Source organism: Bubalus kerabau, chromosome 8, assembly GCF_029407905.1.
Source record: "Bubalus kerabau isolate K-KA32 ecotype Philippines breed swamp buffalo chromosome 8, PCC_UOA_SB_1v2, whole genome shotgun sequence".
In the NCBI taxonomy this organism is placed as follows: Eukaryota; Metazoa; Chordata; class Mammalia; order Artiodactyla; family Bovidae; genus Bubalus; species Bubalus kerabau.
The window spans coordinates 57,085,467-57,102,500 of record NC_073631.1 but is presented as its reverse complement, the minus strand read 5'-3'; the positions used below and the strand labels follow the sequence as shown (position 1 = coordinate 57,102,500).

Sequence of the window (17,034 nt, the reverse complement as noted above, 5' to 3'; positions counted from 1 at the left end):
CCACTAGATAAATCCACATCTTATTACTAAACATTTAAAAAACAGCATTTTCATAAATGAATATACCTTTTTTCTACTATGTAACCCCCCTCTCAAATTGGTTGAGTATTCAAGTATTCTAATTCTGTGTAGTTATTGATTATTTCTAGTTTTTAAAACTTAAAACCAGACACTCCAGTTGCAAAGTGTTATCGATTTTGTTTGTATTCTGCTCTTATCATCTGTTAAGCATTAAGGTTCTGTGGGTTAAGTTTGGAAAGAATAAGGAATAAGTGTAAGATATTCAGTAACTTCTTTCCGATGATTTTAGGAGCCTAATGAACAATGGTGCAGATTTGTTTGAATATGAATGTGCAGTGGGATGGAGTTTGACCTTCAGCTGTGATTTCAGTTCGTCAGGATTAGTCAAGCTAGGCGATCAAGACTGCTAATGCATAATGATTTATAAAATGAAAAATGTGTAGTGACCATGCAAATGTTTCAGCTAATCAAAGAGAGGAACTTTAGCTTTGAGAAGAAAGAAAAACAAGGGCATGTCAAGGCCTAAACCAAAGATGTATGTAAAATAATCTGAGCAGCTTGATTAGCCATAGTGAGATTAGAAGTTGCATTTTTGGCCTTTAAACATATGGTGTAGCATATTATATATCACCTCTCCGTAATCTCTGCAACAGCATGCCTATGGGAGTGGCCTTATTTTCGCTAATAGCGCAAAGAAAAGACTAGACTCTTCTGAAATATCCTTGTGTGACTAAGAAAAGGGTAAAGTTAAACAAACTCTGTTTTTCAAAGCAGAAAACAGTCTGGCTTATCAAAATGATTAAACAGATATTCAGTTAAAACTAATATCTTAAACTATAGTAGAAACTATGAGATGATAAATCATGATGAAATGGCATCTGTTCTGATAGCCCTGTGCTATGCTTTCTGTTGTTCCTGTCACACTATTTCCCTGCTGCTAAGACTGCATTAAATAGCAATGTGCACTGTCCATCTTAGATCTCTTTAAATAGTCCTGTTCAGTACTTGATGAAAAGCTTACAAATGCCTCTCAATTCATTGTCAGTTCTTTCTAATACCAGAAAACCAGGAAGCCTTTGAAGGGCTATTATTAGATGGACATTATACATGTAACCAGGACTTGAATTTGGACCAAGTTTGGTGATGCAATACAGTAGTTTCTTATGTTAAAGTAAACTATAGATACAGATGGTATAGAGAGAAAAGAAGTGAACAGAAACAGAAATTATGATAAAATTATCATAAAATGTACAGTCACATATTTCCTATCAATAGTCTGTTAAAACAGAAGCAGACATGTATAATATCATGTATGAAACGAGTCGCCAATCCAGGTTCGATGCACGATACTGGATGCTTGGGGCTGGTGCACTGGGATGACCCAGGGGGAGGGTGTGGGGAGGGGGGAGGGAGAGGGGTTCAGGATGGGGGGCACGGGTATACCTGTGGCGGATTCATTTTGATGTTTGGCGGAGCTAATACAATATTATAAAGTTTAAAAATAAAATAAAATTTAAAAACAAACAAACAAAAAAACAGAAGCAGATACTGTCATGTGAAAACCAGTTTGTCATCTATTATACAAGTAGTTAATCCTAACAGAGTTCTATTTGTTTTTTTCTTTTTGTTTTAAGTACTGGGGCCTGGAGGTCAGGACTTATTTGTCTTCAAATTTTAGGCGAGGAATAAAGGGATCTCTGAACCAGTATTTGGCAGACCGTGTTAACAAGGAAGTAGAGTTTTCCACTGTAAGTCTCATCCACAGGTTGTGGCCATTTTTTCAAGGTCACATTTAGTTAAGAAAGAATTTGGCTAACATTATGCTAAGAACCTTTCCAATCACCCATACATAATTGGGATGCTTAATTAAGTGACATGCTTAATATGCAAACCCAACACATTCAGAAATGTTTCAGCTGAACTAGATTGTAAGATGACAATTTGCTTATTATAGCAAATAAAATATTTTGATCCATTTTTATAAGTCTTACACTAACTCTCAAGTTTCATTTGAAGGGAGACATGATCTTTGCATTGTCTCTTAACTTTTTAACCTTTTCAATGAGGTACACTTAGAAGTTTAATGTAAAGGCATAATTTATTTCTTAAAACATGTGAAGTCATTAGCAACCTATGTTGGTCTAATATCTAAATGCTTTCAGCTTGTACCATTTTGACTCATTTCAAGTTTCATAATTTCCCCTCTTTCATCTCAGAATATATAACCTTGTCTTTACCCATATGTCTTGGTACACAGAGCTACATATCATGTGTGCTTAATTCAGCTAATGAGAAAATAAATAAGGGTAAATGAAAGCCTTATTTTGTGCATCACTGTGGGAATTTTAGTTCTGTCAGTATAGTAAATATTAAGAGAGAAAAAAAAAGAAAAATCTCTCAACCAGAGTTGACTGTGTCTCCTTTGTTCACTCTTGAAGAGTTTAATTGATAGACTACAGTTTTCACTGGGACACTCATTTTAAACCAGCTGTTCCTTTTGGTAGGTGCGTAATGTACTATATAATGTACTATATTTTTTAGACCTAATCAGACTTTTATTTGCCTTCTCACCAGAAAACATCTGAGATAAACATCTCCCTCCCCTCCTCTATCACATCTAAATTGTGATCTCTCATTAGAATATTTGCATGAATAAAAGTATATATCTAGTGGAAAATATTTCCTTTAGCTTAACACTTAACTTGCATGGGTACATATTTATATATGAAAGTTATCCATAGACAAATCTGATGCTGTTTTTACCTGCTTAAATATTGATAAAGTGGCATAATCTTCAAAAAATTTTATGTACTCAGTTAATCTATTCATCTTTGTCAGTGAATTCCTGAAGTAGCTTGCAGTAGCAAAGAAATGCAATGTAACAGTAACAAAAGTGATAAAGGAGGAATAAAGGAAATGTGTAACTTAGAATGTTTCACTTAAAAGTGGAGAAATTCTGCATATTCTAAACAAGGCCAATGGAGCAGTCTACATATAACATGTAACTGACATTTGTTGTAGGAGAAATGAATTTTCTACTTAATAAAATATTTTTAATTTTTAGTAGCCCCAAATGTTTTATTTTGGATGAGTTTATGTAATGTGGATTTAGAAGTGATAGTATTGGCTTATTTGTAATGTTAGAAATCCCTCAGAAGTGCACTTGTGCTTTCCTATAAGTATAATTTCAGTTTGTGTTTAGTACATATGGAAGTAGAATGCTCTGTTAGTTACCTTTTTTCCGCCTACATATCCATCCTTATATCTGTATTTTGCCAGTTTTAGATGGCAATGTCCTAGATAGTAAGTCAGAAAATGCTTAAAATTTTCAGAATATCACATAAGTATGATACATAGGATTGTAGAATAATGTTGATTTGATGGTTATTTATGTCATAAACTTTTAAATGTAAGGAAAACACTCACAAATCATTTTAAGAATTAAAAAAACAGTTAATTTAACCATGGTGAAAGGGCTAATGAACTCTAAAGAATGCAAAGATAGAAAACTTGTTTAAGCCTTGCTTATACACCAAATCCTTGCCTGGAGAATCCCAGGGACGGGGGAGCCTGCTGGGCTGCTGTCTATGGGCTCGCACAGAGTTGGACACAACTGAAGCAACTTAGCAGCAGCAGCAGCATACACCAAATCAGTCAGACTACGAACAAGATATAGGTAATATAATTTGTATAAGGTGCAACCTGACTGAAAACTTGCATTGTATTATTGCATTCTTAAAACTTTTATTACCAAGTACATTTGTTATCAGTTACACATAATGTACTTTTGTTTGCAGACAGAGATAATTTAAGTGAAAGCGTTCCATATGCTAAAAAGTGGTAAGAAATGTGGCAAGCTTCTCATCACATGATAGACTTTATAGCTAAAACGTGGTAAGAAATGTGGCAAACTTCTCATCACATGATAGACTCTATAGAATGTATCTTTGTATGTGTCGAACTGCCTACGTATATGTGATCTAGCTACCTACTTATCTGTGTGTTTATCTGGATTGGCAGCCATTTTAAAAGTTAACTTCTCTTTCTCTGTTCTTTCATTTCAGTTTGATTCCTTGTTATTTGGAGACAGTATGAGGCAAATGATTACTGGAACAAAAGGCTTTTTTGTATATAGATTTTCTTTTTCCCAAACTATTGTCTAGCCATTTCTTTTTGTTTATCAAAGAACAATTAAGTAAACTGTCCATTAAATTTTTAAACAGCTCGACACCTATTGGATCAGTTAATTTTATAGCATACATTTCAGAAAGCCTTATTATGATATTTTCAAGTACAGTAATCTAAAGGTATGAGAGTATGTTCTAAAAAAATTCAGGAACATTTTTTAAAATCACTTTTGAGTTCCTTTCTGTTATTCAGTGATCCTTTCCCTTCATGTTACAAAATGACATGTAATGAATCCATATTTCAAGATAGCAAAGGATATAAAATACTCTTTCTTTAGTATGAAATATGAAGTATAAGTGTTTCTCTTTTTTTTAAGAGAGAAGAGTTAATTCACCCTGAATTTCTCTTTTTTTTCTTCTAAATTTGTTTTCATTATTAATTTCTCCTTTCTTTATGACATAAAGTGCCAAACTCAAAAAGTTTGAACTGTGTTAAAAATGGCTCAGGATAAATTGTGAACCATGTCTATGATTCTTATTTTCTCTTTTCAAAGACACATGTTGTTCTAAGAATTTGTTCAAAACCAGTGTTTATATAAATACTTGCTTTTAAATACAGTAAAAATGAATTGTTTTTTATAGGAAAGAAAGTGATTGCTTTGTCAAAGTTGCAAACTTGGCAAGTTGACAAGTTGTCTGATTCCTGATTAGTATAATACATGTCTTCAAAGAGTGTGACTACTACCCTGTTGAGCAGATGGACGCCCCAGGCTTCTGTGTAGGAGGGCTCCTTGTTCAGCTCTTTTGCCAGCCTTTACCTGTACTTGTCTCTCCACAGACTTTCTCTCTTCCTCTCAGACTTTCTCCCTGCTTTTCCTTACTTTGCATTTTCCTTGCTTCGTTTTTCTGCTCTATTTCTTTCTCACTCTCCTCATATCCTTTTCAGCTCTTTATTCACAACTTTGAAAGGGAAGTAAATGGTAGAAAGGACATTTTGAGCAAAATACCTTAACTTTTTTTCAAATTAATGAATAACCATTGAGTAATCTTTATATTTCCGGACTTCCTGGTATAAGTTTAGTTAGCTTGAAATAGGAAAATGCTTAAAGGATAAGCTATAATATTAAACTTAAGATCCTTTCTTTGAGAGGACCTATTTGTGTAGCTATTTTCTGGGAGTATATAAGTAAATAAACAAATATCCTATATTAGTTACTATATATACTCATGTAGTAATATGTATTACTGTGTATATTTTTCTAGTACTATGTATATTTTTCTAGTACTAAAATTCGAAGATGGTGGTTTTACTTTATGAGTAAGTACACTGCATATCGCACCCCACTCCAGTACTCTTGCCTGGAAACTCCCATGGACGGAGGAGCCTTGTGGGCTGCAGTCCATGGGGTCGCTAAGAGTTGGACACGACTGAGCGACTTCACCTTCACTTTTCACTTTTATTCATTGGAGAAGGAAATGGCAACCCACTCCAGTGTTCTTGCCTGGAGAATCCCAGGGACTGGGGAGCCTGGTGGGCTGCTGTCTATGGGGTCGCACAGAGTCGGACACGACTGATGCGACTTAGCAGCAGCAGCAGCAGCAGCACACTGCACATACATTCTTTTTACTAGCTTTGATAACAGATATTTAAATGTGTATTTTTCAGTTGTTTAATCATTATTACATCTATCTGAATCATACCAGTAAACTATTTTGAAAGGTTTTTAACTTGTAGCACTGTGCCATTGATAAGATTATCAGTTATGAAGTATTGAGAAAACTGACATGTTATTATTTATTTCTAACTATGCTAGTCAAAGCAACACATCTTAGCATAATACATAAGAGGTATGGAATATAAAGGTAGAATCTGATAATATCTGATGCCTTTGAAAACCCAGTGTCTAAATACTGTGGTACCTTAATGCCATTGTTAAATAGTTAAATAATATAACAAATATTCTATAAAATTGATTGGTCATCATTAATAAAGGATGTGGTAGGGATGCCATAGAGCTCTGAAGTCGGTTAACATTTGGTGACATCCACTCTCTCTCCTTCTGCCTCCATCAAGGTGCCTGTGTCGGTGGCCATGATGACTCCCCAGGTGATCACCCCTCAGCAAATGCAGCAAATCCTTCAGCAGCAAGTCCTGTCTCCTCAGCAACTCCAAGCCCTTCTCCAGCAGCAGCAGGCAGTCATGCTGCAGCAGGTAATGTGGGTTACCTACTTTGGAATACTAGCACCTGTGTTGACAGTGCCATGGGCATAAATGACAAATTCTTTCTCCACTGGAAAGGACAACCTGTCTGTATCCTGGAATATACATAGAGCATTGTAATTGCAGAACTGCTTAGGAAAGTTTAAACCCCTTAGTCTTTTTAAAGTCATTAACATCTAGAGTAAGAGCCGAAAGAAGTGTCATTTCAACATGAGATAAATCAATATTTAAATATTTAAATGCTTAGGTGCATTGGATTTGTAGACTTGCCTGCAAAAGTGCAAAGAGACCTACAGGTAATTGTTCTTTTTGAAATTCCTAACCCTCCAATACTCCTTTTAGTTCACATAAGGATGAAAGTGATTCCGACCTACTGCTACAATGGAGAAAGCAACATCTCAAATTTTCCTTTTCAAAATTCATTTGGAATTTAGGAATAGAAGTATCTACTTATTATAACAAAGTTGAGCAGCTGAGCCACCAATTCATGAGATTTATCTTTTTCAAATAACAAAAAAACTAATGTTCCTAATATATATATATATATATTATTGGAGCCTCAAGTTTATATGAAGTGGACTTTAGTCATAGACTTGATTTTTCATAGAGACAATAATGTGCTTTACCTGAATTCTTATAGATTTAATTACTTTGCTATGTTCTGTGATGGTGACCACAGACCAACTGCTTATATTTCTAACTCTGATCTTCTGTCCATCTGATGGATTACAGTTTTTTTCTGGTAAGAACCGGTCACCCTAATCTTACGTAATTCTGTAGTTGGTTCTTATAAATGGTAGAGTAGACGGCAGATATAATAATCTAGGTTATTCATTTGGCTCTAGCACTTTAGAATACAGATTTTTCTATACCCCTTCATTTAGGATATTTTGGACTCTGAATTGCAAAGTTTCAGAACTGGCTTGGGAAAAAAAAAGAAGTATGTAGATCTGTCTCCTGGAATCCAGTGCATATTGGTTGTTTTTCTTGTGAGATGAATCTTAATGGAGACTCTACCCTGTATCCAGTGTAGAAGAGTTTAGGAGGTTTATAATACATGCAACTTTTGCCTTTATTTATTAAAGTCAAAATGGTTTATTCAGCAACAACTACAAGAGTTTTACAAGAAACAGCAAGAGCAGTTACATCTTCAGCTTTTGCAGCAGCAGCAACAGCAGCAGCAGCAGCAGCAGCAACAGCAACAGCAGCAGCAGCAGCAACAGCAGCAGCAGCAACAACAGCAGCAGCAACAGCAGCAGCCGCAGCAACAGCATCCTGGAAAGCAAGCAAAAGAGGTAGGATCCGGCCAGCTCATCCATGCAGAGGAGCGCGAGGTTGGGAAGGGCACAGAGAGGCCAGGGCAGTCTTTAGTCTTCCTATCACCAGGCTCTTGCTGTCAAAGATGCACTATTATACATTTGTACTGAGCTTAATAGCAGTGACAGTGGAACTCTCCTGTTCTCCTTTTTTGTAGCATGGGACTTGAGAGTTATAATCCAATGCTGCTGTCGTCTAATGTTCACTAATGAATCACAGTGTACAAAGAGCAAGCTGTGTGGTGGACAAAGTACTGATTATCTTGTATGCACGGAGAATCTAAGTTGGTGAGGGAACCTTATTTTTCTCAGTGGTGCAGCTCAGAGAACATGCATGCAAATTGAGCCTGTTATTGGGGGTTGTGGGGGGAAAAACGGAGAAAGTGGTTGGGCACAGATTTCAAAGTCACAGGCCCCTGATTAATGACTGCTACTGTAGGTTTGGAGTGGCGAGTAGAAAGTTCCAGTTTGATATGCTCATAAATCAAACTGACAAGCTGGCTTCTCAGGCCTAGCTTGCACTTGTCAGCAAACTGCATCAAATATAAACATAATACAAACAAAACATGTTGAAGTAGTTAAATTGATCAGCAGGTATCAGAGCTGTTGTCTTCAAGCTGCCCATTATGCAAACGTACAGGAAACAGTTTTGACCCCCTGAGGCTTTGTTTCTGTTTGGATTTGTGAATAGAATTTCAGACAGCCATCAACTACAGAATAGAAATTGCTCCCTTATTTCTCCTGAGGCTTTGGGCAATCCACATGACTTGCTCCATTATGCAGTCTGTTTTCCAGTGAGCGCATCAGAAGTTTCTCTTTTTCCCAAACTAAAAAGGAAAGGTCTTCCACAGCAGCTTGTCTTTCTCTCAAGTGTGACTGCCTTCTCATACCCTCCTGAGTCCAAAAGGAGTCTGGTTTGTCTTGTAATGCCTCACAAAATTGGAACTTATACTTTTCCTTATAATAAGGGCACGTTTTGGGGCCTTGAACATAATTCTGCCTTTAATATATTCCAGTAAGAGAGAAGAGGAAGTGAGGGAGCTAACAGGCCTGTCCTATGAAGGCTACATCCCAGTTTACTAATAGATCACTAGAGACCACGGTCATGGACTTCTGCAGATCAAACTTACTGAGTTGGAAAAAAAATAAAAAGTGCTGTTGAAGTTGACTGTTTCCATCAAGTGTCATTCTTTGAGTATAAATAAATTTATTATCATCTGAAATAAGCCCATTTAAAAAGTCTGAACCATTGTGACACACTTTCTCTAGACCTTGTTCCATCCTCTTTTCTCTGCTGCTGTGTTAATATTTGAAAAAAAAACGGAAAATCTAGAGCTTGCTCACATTCTTCCCTTGAACTTTGACGGTGGGATGACCATTCACAAATGCACCAGGGCAATGAAATGAGTGTGTGTTTTTCTATACGAGAACTGTTTGCACAGACTCTGCCTTTCATTCACTGGGTTGGGTTTTCTGACACCAGCAGCAGCAGCAGCAGTTGGCAGCCCAGCAGCTTGTCTTCCAGCAGCAGCTTCTCCAGATGCAACAACTCCAGCAGCAGCAGCATCTGCTCAGCCTTCAGCGTCAGGGACTCATCTCGATCCCACCTGGCCAGGCGGCACTTCCAGTCCAGTCGCTGCCTCAAGGTACATACAAAACATGGTGCACATGTCATTTCTAAGCTTGCATTTCTATCACTGTGTGGCCTGTGTGCACTATACCTTGAGAAATTTTTTATGACCTTCATGTTTATTATTAAAACATGATTGTTATGAAAACAAGAACACAGTGACTTAAAACCTTCGCAGGGCAGCAAAAGCAGTTCTAAGAGGGAAGTTTACAGCAACACAGTTTTACCTCAGGAAACAAAAAAATCTCAACCTAATCTTACAAGTAAAGCAGCTGGACAAAGGAGAACAAGCAAAACCCAAAGTTAGTAGAAGTTTTGAGTATGTGATTTAGATGCACATACTACTGTATATAAAATAGATAATCTATAAAAACCTACTGTATAGCATAGGGAACTCTACTTATACTCTGTAATAATCTATATGGGGAAAGAATCTGAAAAAGAATAGATGCATATATGTATAACTCGGAGAAGGAAATGGCAAGCCACTCCTGTGTCCTTGCCTGGAGAATCCCAGGGACAGAGGAGCCTAGTGGGCTGCCGTCTATGGGGTCGCACAGAGTCAGACATGCCTGAAGCGACTTAGCAGCAGCAGCAGCAGCAGTGTATGTATAACTAAGTCACTTTGCTGAGTACCTGAAACTGACAACATTGTAATTCAACTATACCCTTTTATAAAATAAAAATTGAAAAAAACATGATTGTTAACATGGTTGCATGCCTCTTTGTCTTGAGACTCAGAGATTTTATTACACCTGCTTTTTAAGTGTTTGGTAAACTGCGCTCAAGTGCTTTGTTAGATATTAAATGTGTATTTATTTGTTCTACAGAAGAAAATGTGTAAGAACAGCACAATTCAAGGTATCAAATATATACTGAAGATCTGCAGGGAATTGGATTAGTGAGAAGGCTAACAACACTCTATTTAACATAAGTGAGCTGATAGGAGTTTTGGTGAACAACTGCTAAGAAAAAGATAGACACTCCTAATCTGCACACTAAGATCCCTACATATAAAAGGAAGGCTTTATGTATTCCTACAGAGAATATTCCAAGTTATGCTTGGGGGACCTCCTCATACATCCTGGACCATATTGATCCTCCTTTCTCTAAAATGATGTTGCTATAATTATGAATTATAGCTTTAAAAAGTTGTCAGTTGTATTCTTATTTTTCTGATAAGAAAAACTTGGATGTACTTTAATAATTCAATAACACAATACCATACAAATATAAAATTGTATGTATTCATTATTGTACTCAACTTTGGGGAAATGGAAAGGGTTCTAAGTGAAAAAAGAAAACAGAATAGTAAACAAAATGGTTCTTTGTGTGCTAAAATTCTCAATACTGGTAAAATTCATATATCTATACATATAATGGAAAGCATATTCTAATTTCCATTAGGATTTTGTTGGAATAAGCTTTAATCCAAATGAACTTTAATTCAAATCATTTATGCTTGTTCCAGTGGAGCTCACATTGTAGTAATACTTGCTATGCATTTTTCTGCCTCTGTAGGAGACACTGAAGAAAATAAAAAATGATTAAGTGTACCAAAAAATTATAATTAGGCAAGTAACATGGAAATTTACATTACCACATGTCAAATAGCTAGCCAATGGGATTTGCTGTATGACTCAGAAAACTCAAACAGGGGCTCTGTATCAAACTAGAGGGGTGGGATGGGGCGGGAGATGGGAAGGGGGTTCAAAACAGAGGGAATGCATGTATACCTATGGCTGATTCATGTTGAGGTTTGACAGAAAACAACAAAATTCTGTGAAGCAATTATCCTTCAATAAATAAATTAAAAAGAAAAAAGAAGAGCCTTTTAAATATTCAAGTTTTTATTTGTTGCACATTAAGTTAAAAATACCAGGGTAGATGTTTTTCTCTTTATTTATCAAATTACTATCTCTATGGCTTAATTTCTCCAGAATTCCTCTTTCATTTGACTTTAGATACTCTAATTCACCTGATTGCATTACTCTGAAGAAATCAAGAGAGATAAAGTTTAAATTGTGAAAGAAAAACAAGGCAGTAAAACCATTTTTTCTGTGTCATTCCAAAGAGAATTGGAATAAACCAGCATGATTTTATTTGAGTAAAACCATTCAAACATTTAAAAAATGTTTAAAATGCTCATAGAAACAAAATGTAACTTCTATAAAATATATTTGTTGAACTGCATTCTTTAAAATCAAGCATACAAATACCTTGTGAACAAGGAAATTCATTATGATATAACCATTCTAATAATTTTAAAATGAAAACTTTCTCTTATTCCTGAGCTTTTTTTTTTTGATAGAATTATCTTCTTTGTTTTTCTTGTTTTTTTTTTCCAGTTTTTTTGAGATATAATTTATATACAGCACTGTATAAATTTAAGGTATGCAGCATAGTGACTTGACTTATATACATCATGAAAAGATTGACTTACAACCCTGAGTTAGTCCCTGATGTTACACAATATAATGATTCACTATTTCTTTACTATATAAAGTGATTGATCACCACTTACTTTTCTTCCATTTGTATCTCCACAAAATACATGAGAAATAAAACACACAGAATGGAAAATACTGAGGGAAAAGAAGTAAAACTGAAAACATTTGAGCAATCTTGGTTTGAGCAGAAAATGGATTTAAACAATTTTTTAATTGAAATATAGTAGACTTACACTGTTGTGATAGTTTAAAGTGTTAAGTGATTCATATATATATATATATATATATATATACACACAAAAATATATATAGAAGAATATATATATACACATATATTCTTTTTCAGATTCTTTTCTCACATAGGTTATTAAAAAATATTGACTGTAGTTTGCTGTACTATATAGTAAGTCCTTGTTGGTTATCTATTTTATGTATAGTAATGTGATGTATATTTCCAGACTCCTAGTTTATCCTCCCTCCCCTATCCCCTTTGGTAACCATAAATTTGTTTTCTATGTCTATGGGGTTATTTCTGTTTTATATATAAGTTCATTTGTGTCATTTTTCATTTGGATTCCACATATAAGTGATATCATATGATACTTGTCTTTCTCTGTCTGGTTTACTTCTCTTAGTATGATAATCTCTAGGTCCAAACAAAAGAGATGGAAGTCGTCATTGTGTTTTCAACTGTTTAGATAAATGTATGGGAAGTGCCATTGTGGAGACTCATCAGCCAAACTCAGAAGGAATGTGTCAGATAAACCAGCTATACTAAAGGAACATGAGTTCATAGCACACTTGTGGAATTTCAAAGTTAAAGTGGGAGAAAGTAAAAAAGTAATTGTAAAAGGAAAAAAGCTGAATCTTTGCCTCAGCTACTGGCTGTTTTGAACAAAAATGTTTTAATTATTTTTTTAACAGCTTCTCAGTTAACTTTGCATGAGGTTTTTGGTTGGTTGACTAATTAGTTACAAATAATAACCATATGAAAACAAAGTAGGATTAATATGCAATGATAATAGTCTCATTGTATCTTAAAAAATATGCTATACTAGCAGTATTTATCCTCATGATTTAACACAGCTTGTCCAGACTACTTTTAAAGCTATGACTTTTTTCAACTGTATAAAAATTTGTGCATGAGAATTAGACGCTAGAAATTTATAATTTTGATAAAGAGATTCACAGACATTTTTCTCTATGTTGCAAAATGATGCAATGTTATATTTTAACATTTTAAAGTAAGGCATTTTAAATACTGAGTATTTAAAGTCATCATGAACATTACTACAGTTACTACAATCCTGGATTTTAATGTGAAGAAGGCAATTAAATTATGATCTCTAAGTTTGTATATAGAATGACTGTTGGTATACAGAAGTCAAATAAGAAAGGATGGATTTGTAAATCCATCTAGAATAAACTACTGATTGTAAAAGTATTTAATGCACAGTGTACTTTAAATATCAACTAATAATTATTTAGTGACATATCTTCTTGACATAGTATTAAAAGACGCTTACTCCTTGGAAGGAAAGTTATGACCAACCTAGGTAGAATATTAAAAAGCAGAGACATTACTTTGCCGACAAAGGTCCATCTAGTCAAGGCTATTGTTTTTCCAGTGGTCATGTATGGGTGTGCGAGTTGGACTGTGAAGAAAGCTGAGCACTGAAGAATTGATGCTTTTGAACTGTGGTGTTGGAGAAAACTCTTGAGAGTCCCTTGGACTGCAAGGAGATCCAACCAGTCCATTCTGAAGGAGATCAGTCCTGGGTGTTCATTGGAAGGACTGATGCTGAAGCTGAAACTCCAGTACTTTGGCCACCTCATGCAAAGAGTTGACTCATTGAAAAAGAGGGGGCAGGAGGAGAAGGGGACGACAGAGATGGCTGGATGGCATCACTGACTCGATGGACATGAGTTTGGGGTAAACTCCGGGAGTTGGTGATGGACAGGGAGGCCTGGCATACGGTGATTCATGGGGTCGCAAAGAGTCAGACACGACTGAGCAACTGAACTGACTGACTGACTGACCCTTGTTTACTATGGTACTTAAATAGGATTAAAAAATTAAAAGGTTAAAAAAAAATGAAATTATTGTGACATGTACTTTAAACTTTGATATATATTTTTGACATAAGATGAGGTCAGTGTATCCCAATACACAGTATATATTCACAAATTCAGTATTACTCCAAGAACTTACATATGTATACACATACTTACCCTGGAGAAGGAAATGGCAATCCACTCCAATATCTGTGCCTGGGAAATCCCATGGACAGAGTAGCCTGGTAGGCTACAATCCAGGAGGATGCAAAGAGTTGGACATGACTGAGCAACCAAACAACAAAAACACATACATATATGTGTATGTATGTGTGTGTATACACATACGCACATATACATATATGTTTCATTCCAACTTTTAAAAAATTTTTGAATTTATAATACCTGTCTAAAATAAACATTTTCATTACCAATCTGAGAGACCTAACAGGGAATTTTGGATAAAAACCAGTGCAATTTTGAACTAACAAAATCTATTTGTCAAACTAGATGAGCTTGGAATCAGAGAACTGTTGAACAATTAAAAAAAAAAAAGATATATTTTGAAATAAAGTATAATAATGTCCTTTATGTTGAGTCAGGACTCTGCTGAAGTTCATCTTTGGCATCAGTGTTCAGTCAAAGTCAGCTATTTGGCTTTGACTTCATGTTCTGCTTGTGAAACTCTAAATAGCCAAATTCCTATGTCAACACCACTCTGGCATCCTTAATTTTTTGCTTTATCTGTGATAATAGGCTTACATAGAACATATATATAATAAGGGTAATAGTACTAGCATTATGAACAATGTAAGTCATGAAGAATTATTGTTACCATCTTAGTATTCCCTTTCACATACCAAATAAACCTTCTATTTATAACTTAAAGAAATCTTCTTTGGAGTTTTACATCCTGGAAACTCCATCAGTGAGATAAAGTTTGAATGAAAATTTATTGTTGTTGTACTAAAACTTTGCAAGTTACCTGTGAATGCTGTTATGCATTAAAAACTAACTGAGGGTGACTTTCCTGGTGGCTCATTGGTAGAGAATCTGCCTGCTAATGCAGGAGACAAAGGTTCAACCCCTGATCTGGGAAGATCCTACATACTGAAGAGCAGTTAAGCCCATGCACCGCAACTAGTGAGCCTGTGCTCTAGAGAACAGGAGCCGCAACTAATGAGCCCATGTGTTGCCACTGCTGAAGCCCACAGCCTACAGCCTGTGCTCTGCAACGAGAAGCCTCTGCAATGAGAAGCTAGCATACAGCAGCTAGAGAGTAGCGCCCATTTTCTGCAACTAGAGAAAAGCCAATGTAGCAACAAAGACCCAGCAGAGCCAAAAATAAACTATTTTTTTAAGTTTTAAAAAATTGACTCAAAAAATAATAAAATTGGGTTTTAAAAAAGCTAACAGGGATAAATAAATACATGGGGAACTATTAAAAATATATTGAGTTAGTTTTTGAGAAAATTTAAATGAGATAGGAAGATACAGATTAAATTGGATTTAATGTTTAGGTTATATGTCTTTAAAAAAGTTCTGTTTGTCAATTCTTTATGAGTTGTGGTAAAACTTTGCCACATTAAGATATCATAATCAAGAAAAATGAGAAATCATTGTTTTTGTAAGAGAATATCAAACTGTGAACATTTAATAGTTAAATCATAGCAGGAGCAGTTTTTATGTCAGATGTATTCCTGTATCCTAGAAATTCCTTTCCTTGGTTGAGATACTTGCCTTTGGTCTCAGTTTCAGCAAAAAAAAACTAGTTTTACTCCCTGTAATTCAGCATTTGAACAAAATGTTTATTTGGTACACCTCTCATTGAAAATAGATTTTAAACATGGGCATTTTGCATGCAGGTTATAGTAAGCCCCTAGTCAAATACAGATCAATAAGATGTTAGGTTTGGCAAATTATAAATCAACACGTGGCTCTCTGAAGGACAGCTCACCAACTGCAATAATTGTTGCCACTGGAGAGGAGTTCTGGGGACACAGAGGTCAGGACTAGTATGGAAATTTAAGTTTGCAAGGCATACCCTTCTCTGCAATTCAGTTATTTTGCCCATGTGTGTATACTGGTTTTTCAAATTGTAAAATTTAAGATGAAAAGTAAAAATTAATATTTCAATAATTCAAATTATTTAATATCAGATTGGTTCAATATACATATGAATAATACAATACTGTACAAAAATATACTTTTATTATTTTTAGTTTTGAGTAACCCTAAAAATAAGCAGACCATTATTAAATTAATTAATTCAAGTAGACTGACTTTACATAATACCATACTAAAATTACTTATTTAATAACAAAAGTATTGCTGAATGTAGAAAATAAAAGGACATGGAAAGAACTATTTTTATTTTTGAGTGTCAGAGAGCTGCTCATGTATTAATAATTTTTACCAGTATGTGAAACCACTGGAATTTTTAAATTGTGTGTGCCCTAAGGATGTATAATCTAGATGTGAATCTAGATATGAATTACCAAATTTTCATTAATTCTTAGCACAGTGCTTGGCACCTAGTAGTTACTCTACAAACTCTGACTCTAGGAATAAAGAATTACTTGATTTATCTGTGGTATTATATGGAATTTGATTAGAAATTATTGTTTTTCTTTCAACTCCTGAAAGAAGAAACCTTTTAATGCTTGTCTGTAGTACTGGCAGTGAACAGCAACAAACCGAAGTCACCATACAAAAGGAAATAGGGTTTCTCAATTTTTTGATGGGCATGAAATTTTTTAATTACATAACTTTAAAACTTTAGTATTACTAACTATTGTATGTATCACATGGACCACAGCCTTGTCTAACTCAATGAAAATATGAGCCATGCCATGTAGGGCCACCCAAGACGATGGGGCATGGTGGAGAGTTCTGACAAAATGTGGTCCACTGGAGAAGGGAATGGCAAACCACTTCAGTATTCTTGCCTTGAGAACCCAATGAACGGTATGAAAAGGCAAAAAGATAGGACACTGAAAGATGAACCCCCCAGGTCAGTAGGTGCCCCATATGCTACCGGAGGTCAGTGGAAAAAAACTCCAGAAAGAATGAAGAGACAGAGCCAAAGCAAAAACAACATCCAGTTGTGGATGTGACTGGTGTTGGAAGTAAACTCCGATGCTGTAAAGAGCAATCATGCATGGGAACCTGGAATGTTAGGTCTATGAGTCAAGGCAAATTGGAAGTGGTCAAA

General features: G+C 35.3%; 1 protein-coding gene across 1 annotated transcript in view; it reads left to right on the top strand.

The window, feature by feature from the left end:
* The window catches only part of FOXP2 (forkhead box P2), a 624,182-nt gene that overhangs the window by 537,952 nt on the left and 69,196 nt on the right, over positions 1–17,034 (top strand). The window contains exons 9-11 of the mRNA XM_055590318.1: positions 6,223–6,360; positions 7,473–7,664; positions 9,169–9,331. Of these exons, the coding sequence (XP_055446293.1) occupies positions 6,223–6,360; positions 7,473–7,664; positions 9,169–9,331 (493 nt within the window). The remainder of the gene's footprint in view (positions 1–6,222; positions 6,361–7,472; positions 7,665–9,168; positions 9,332–17,034) is intronic.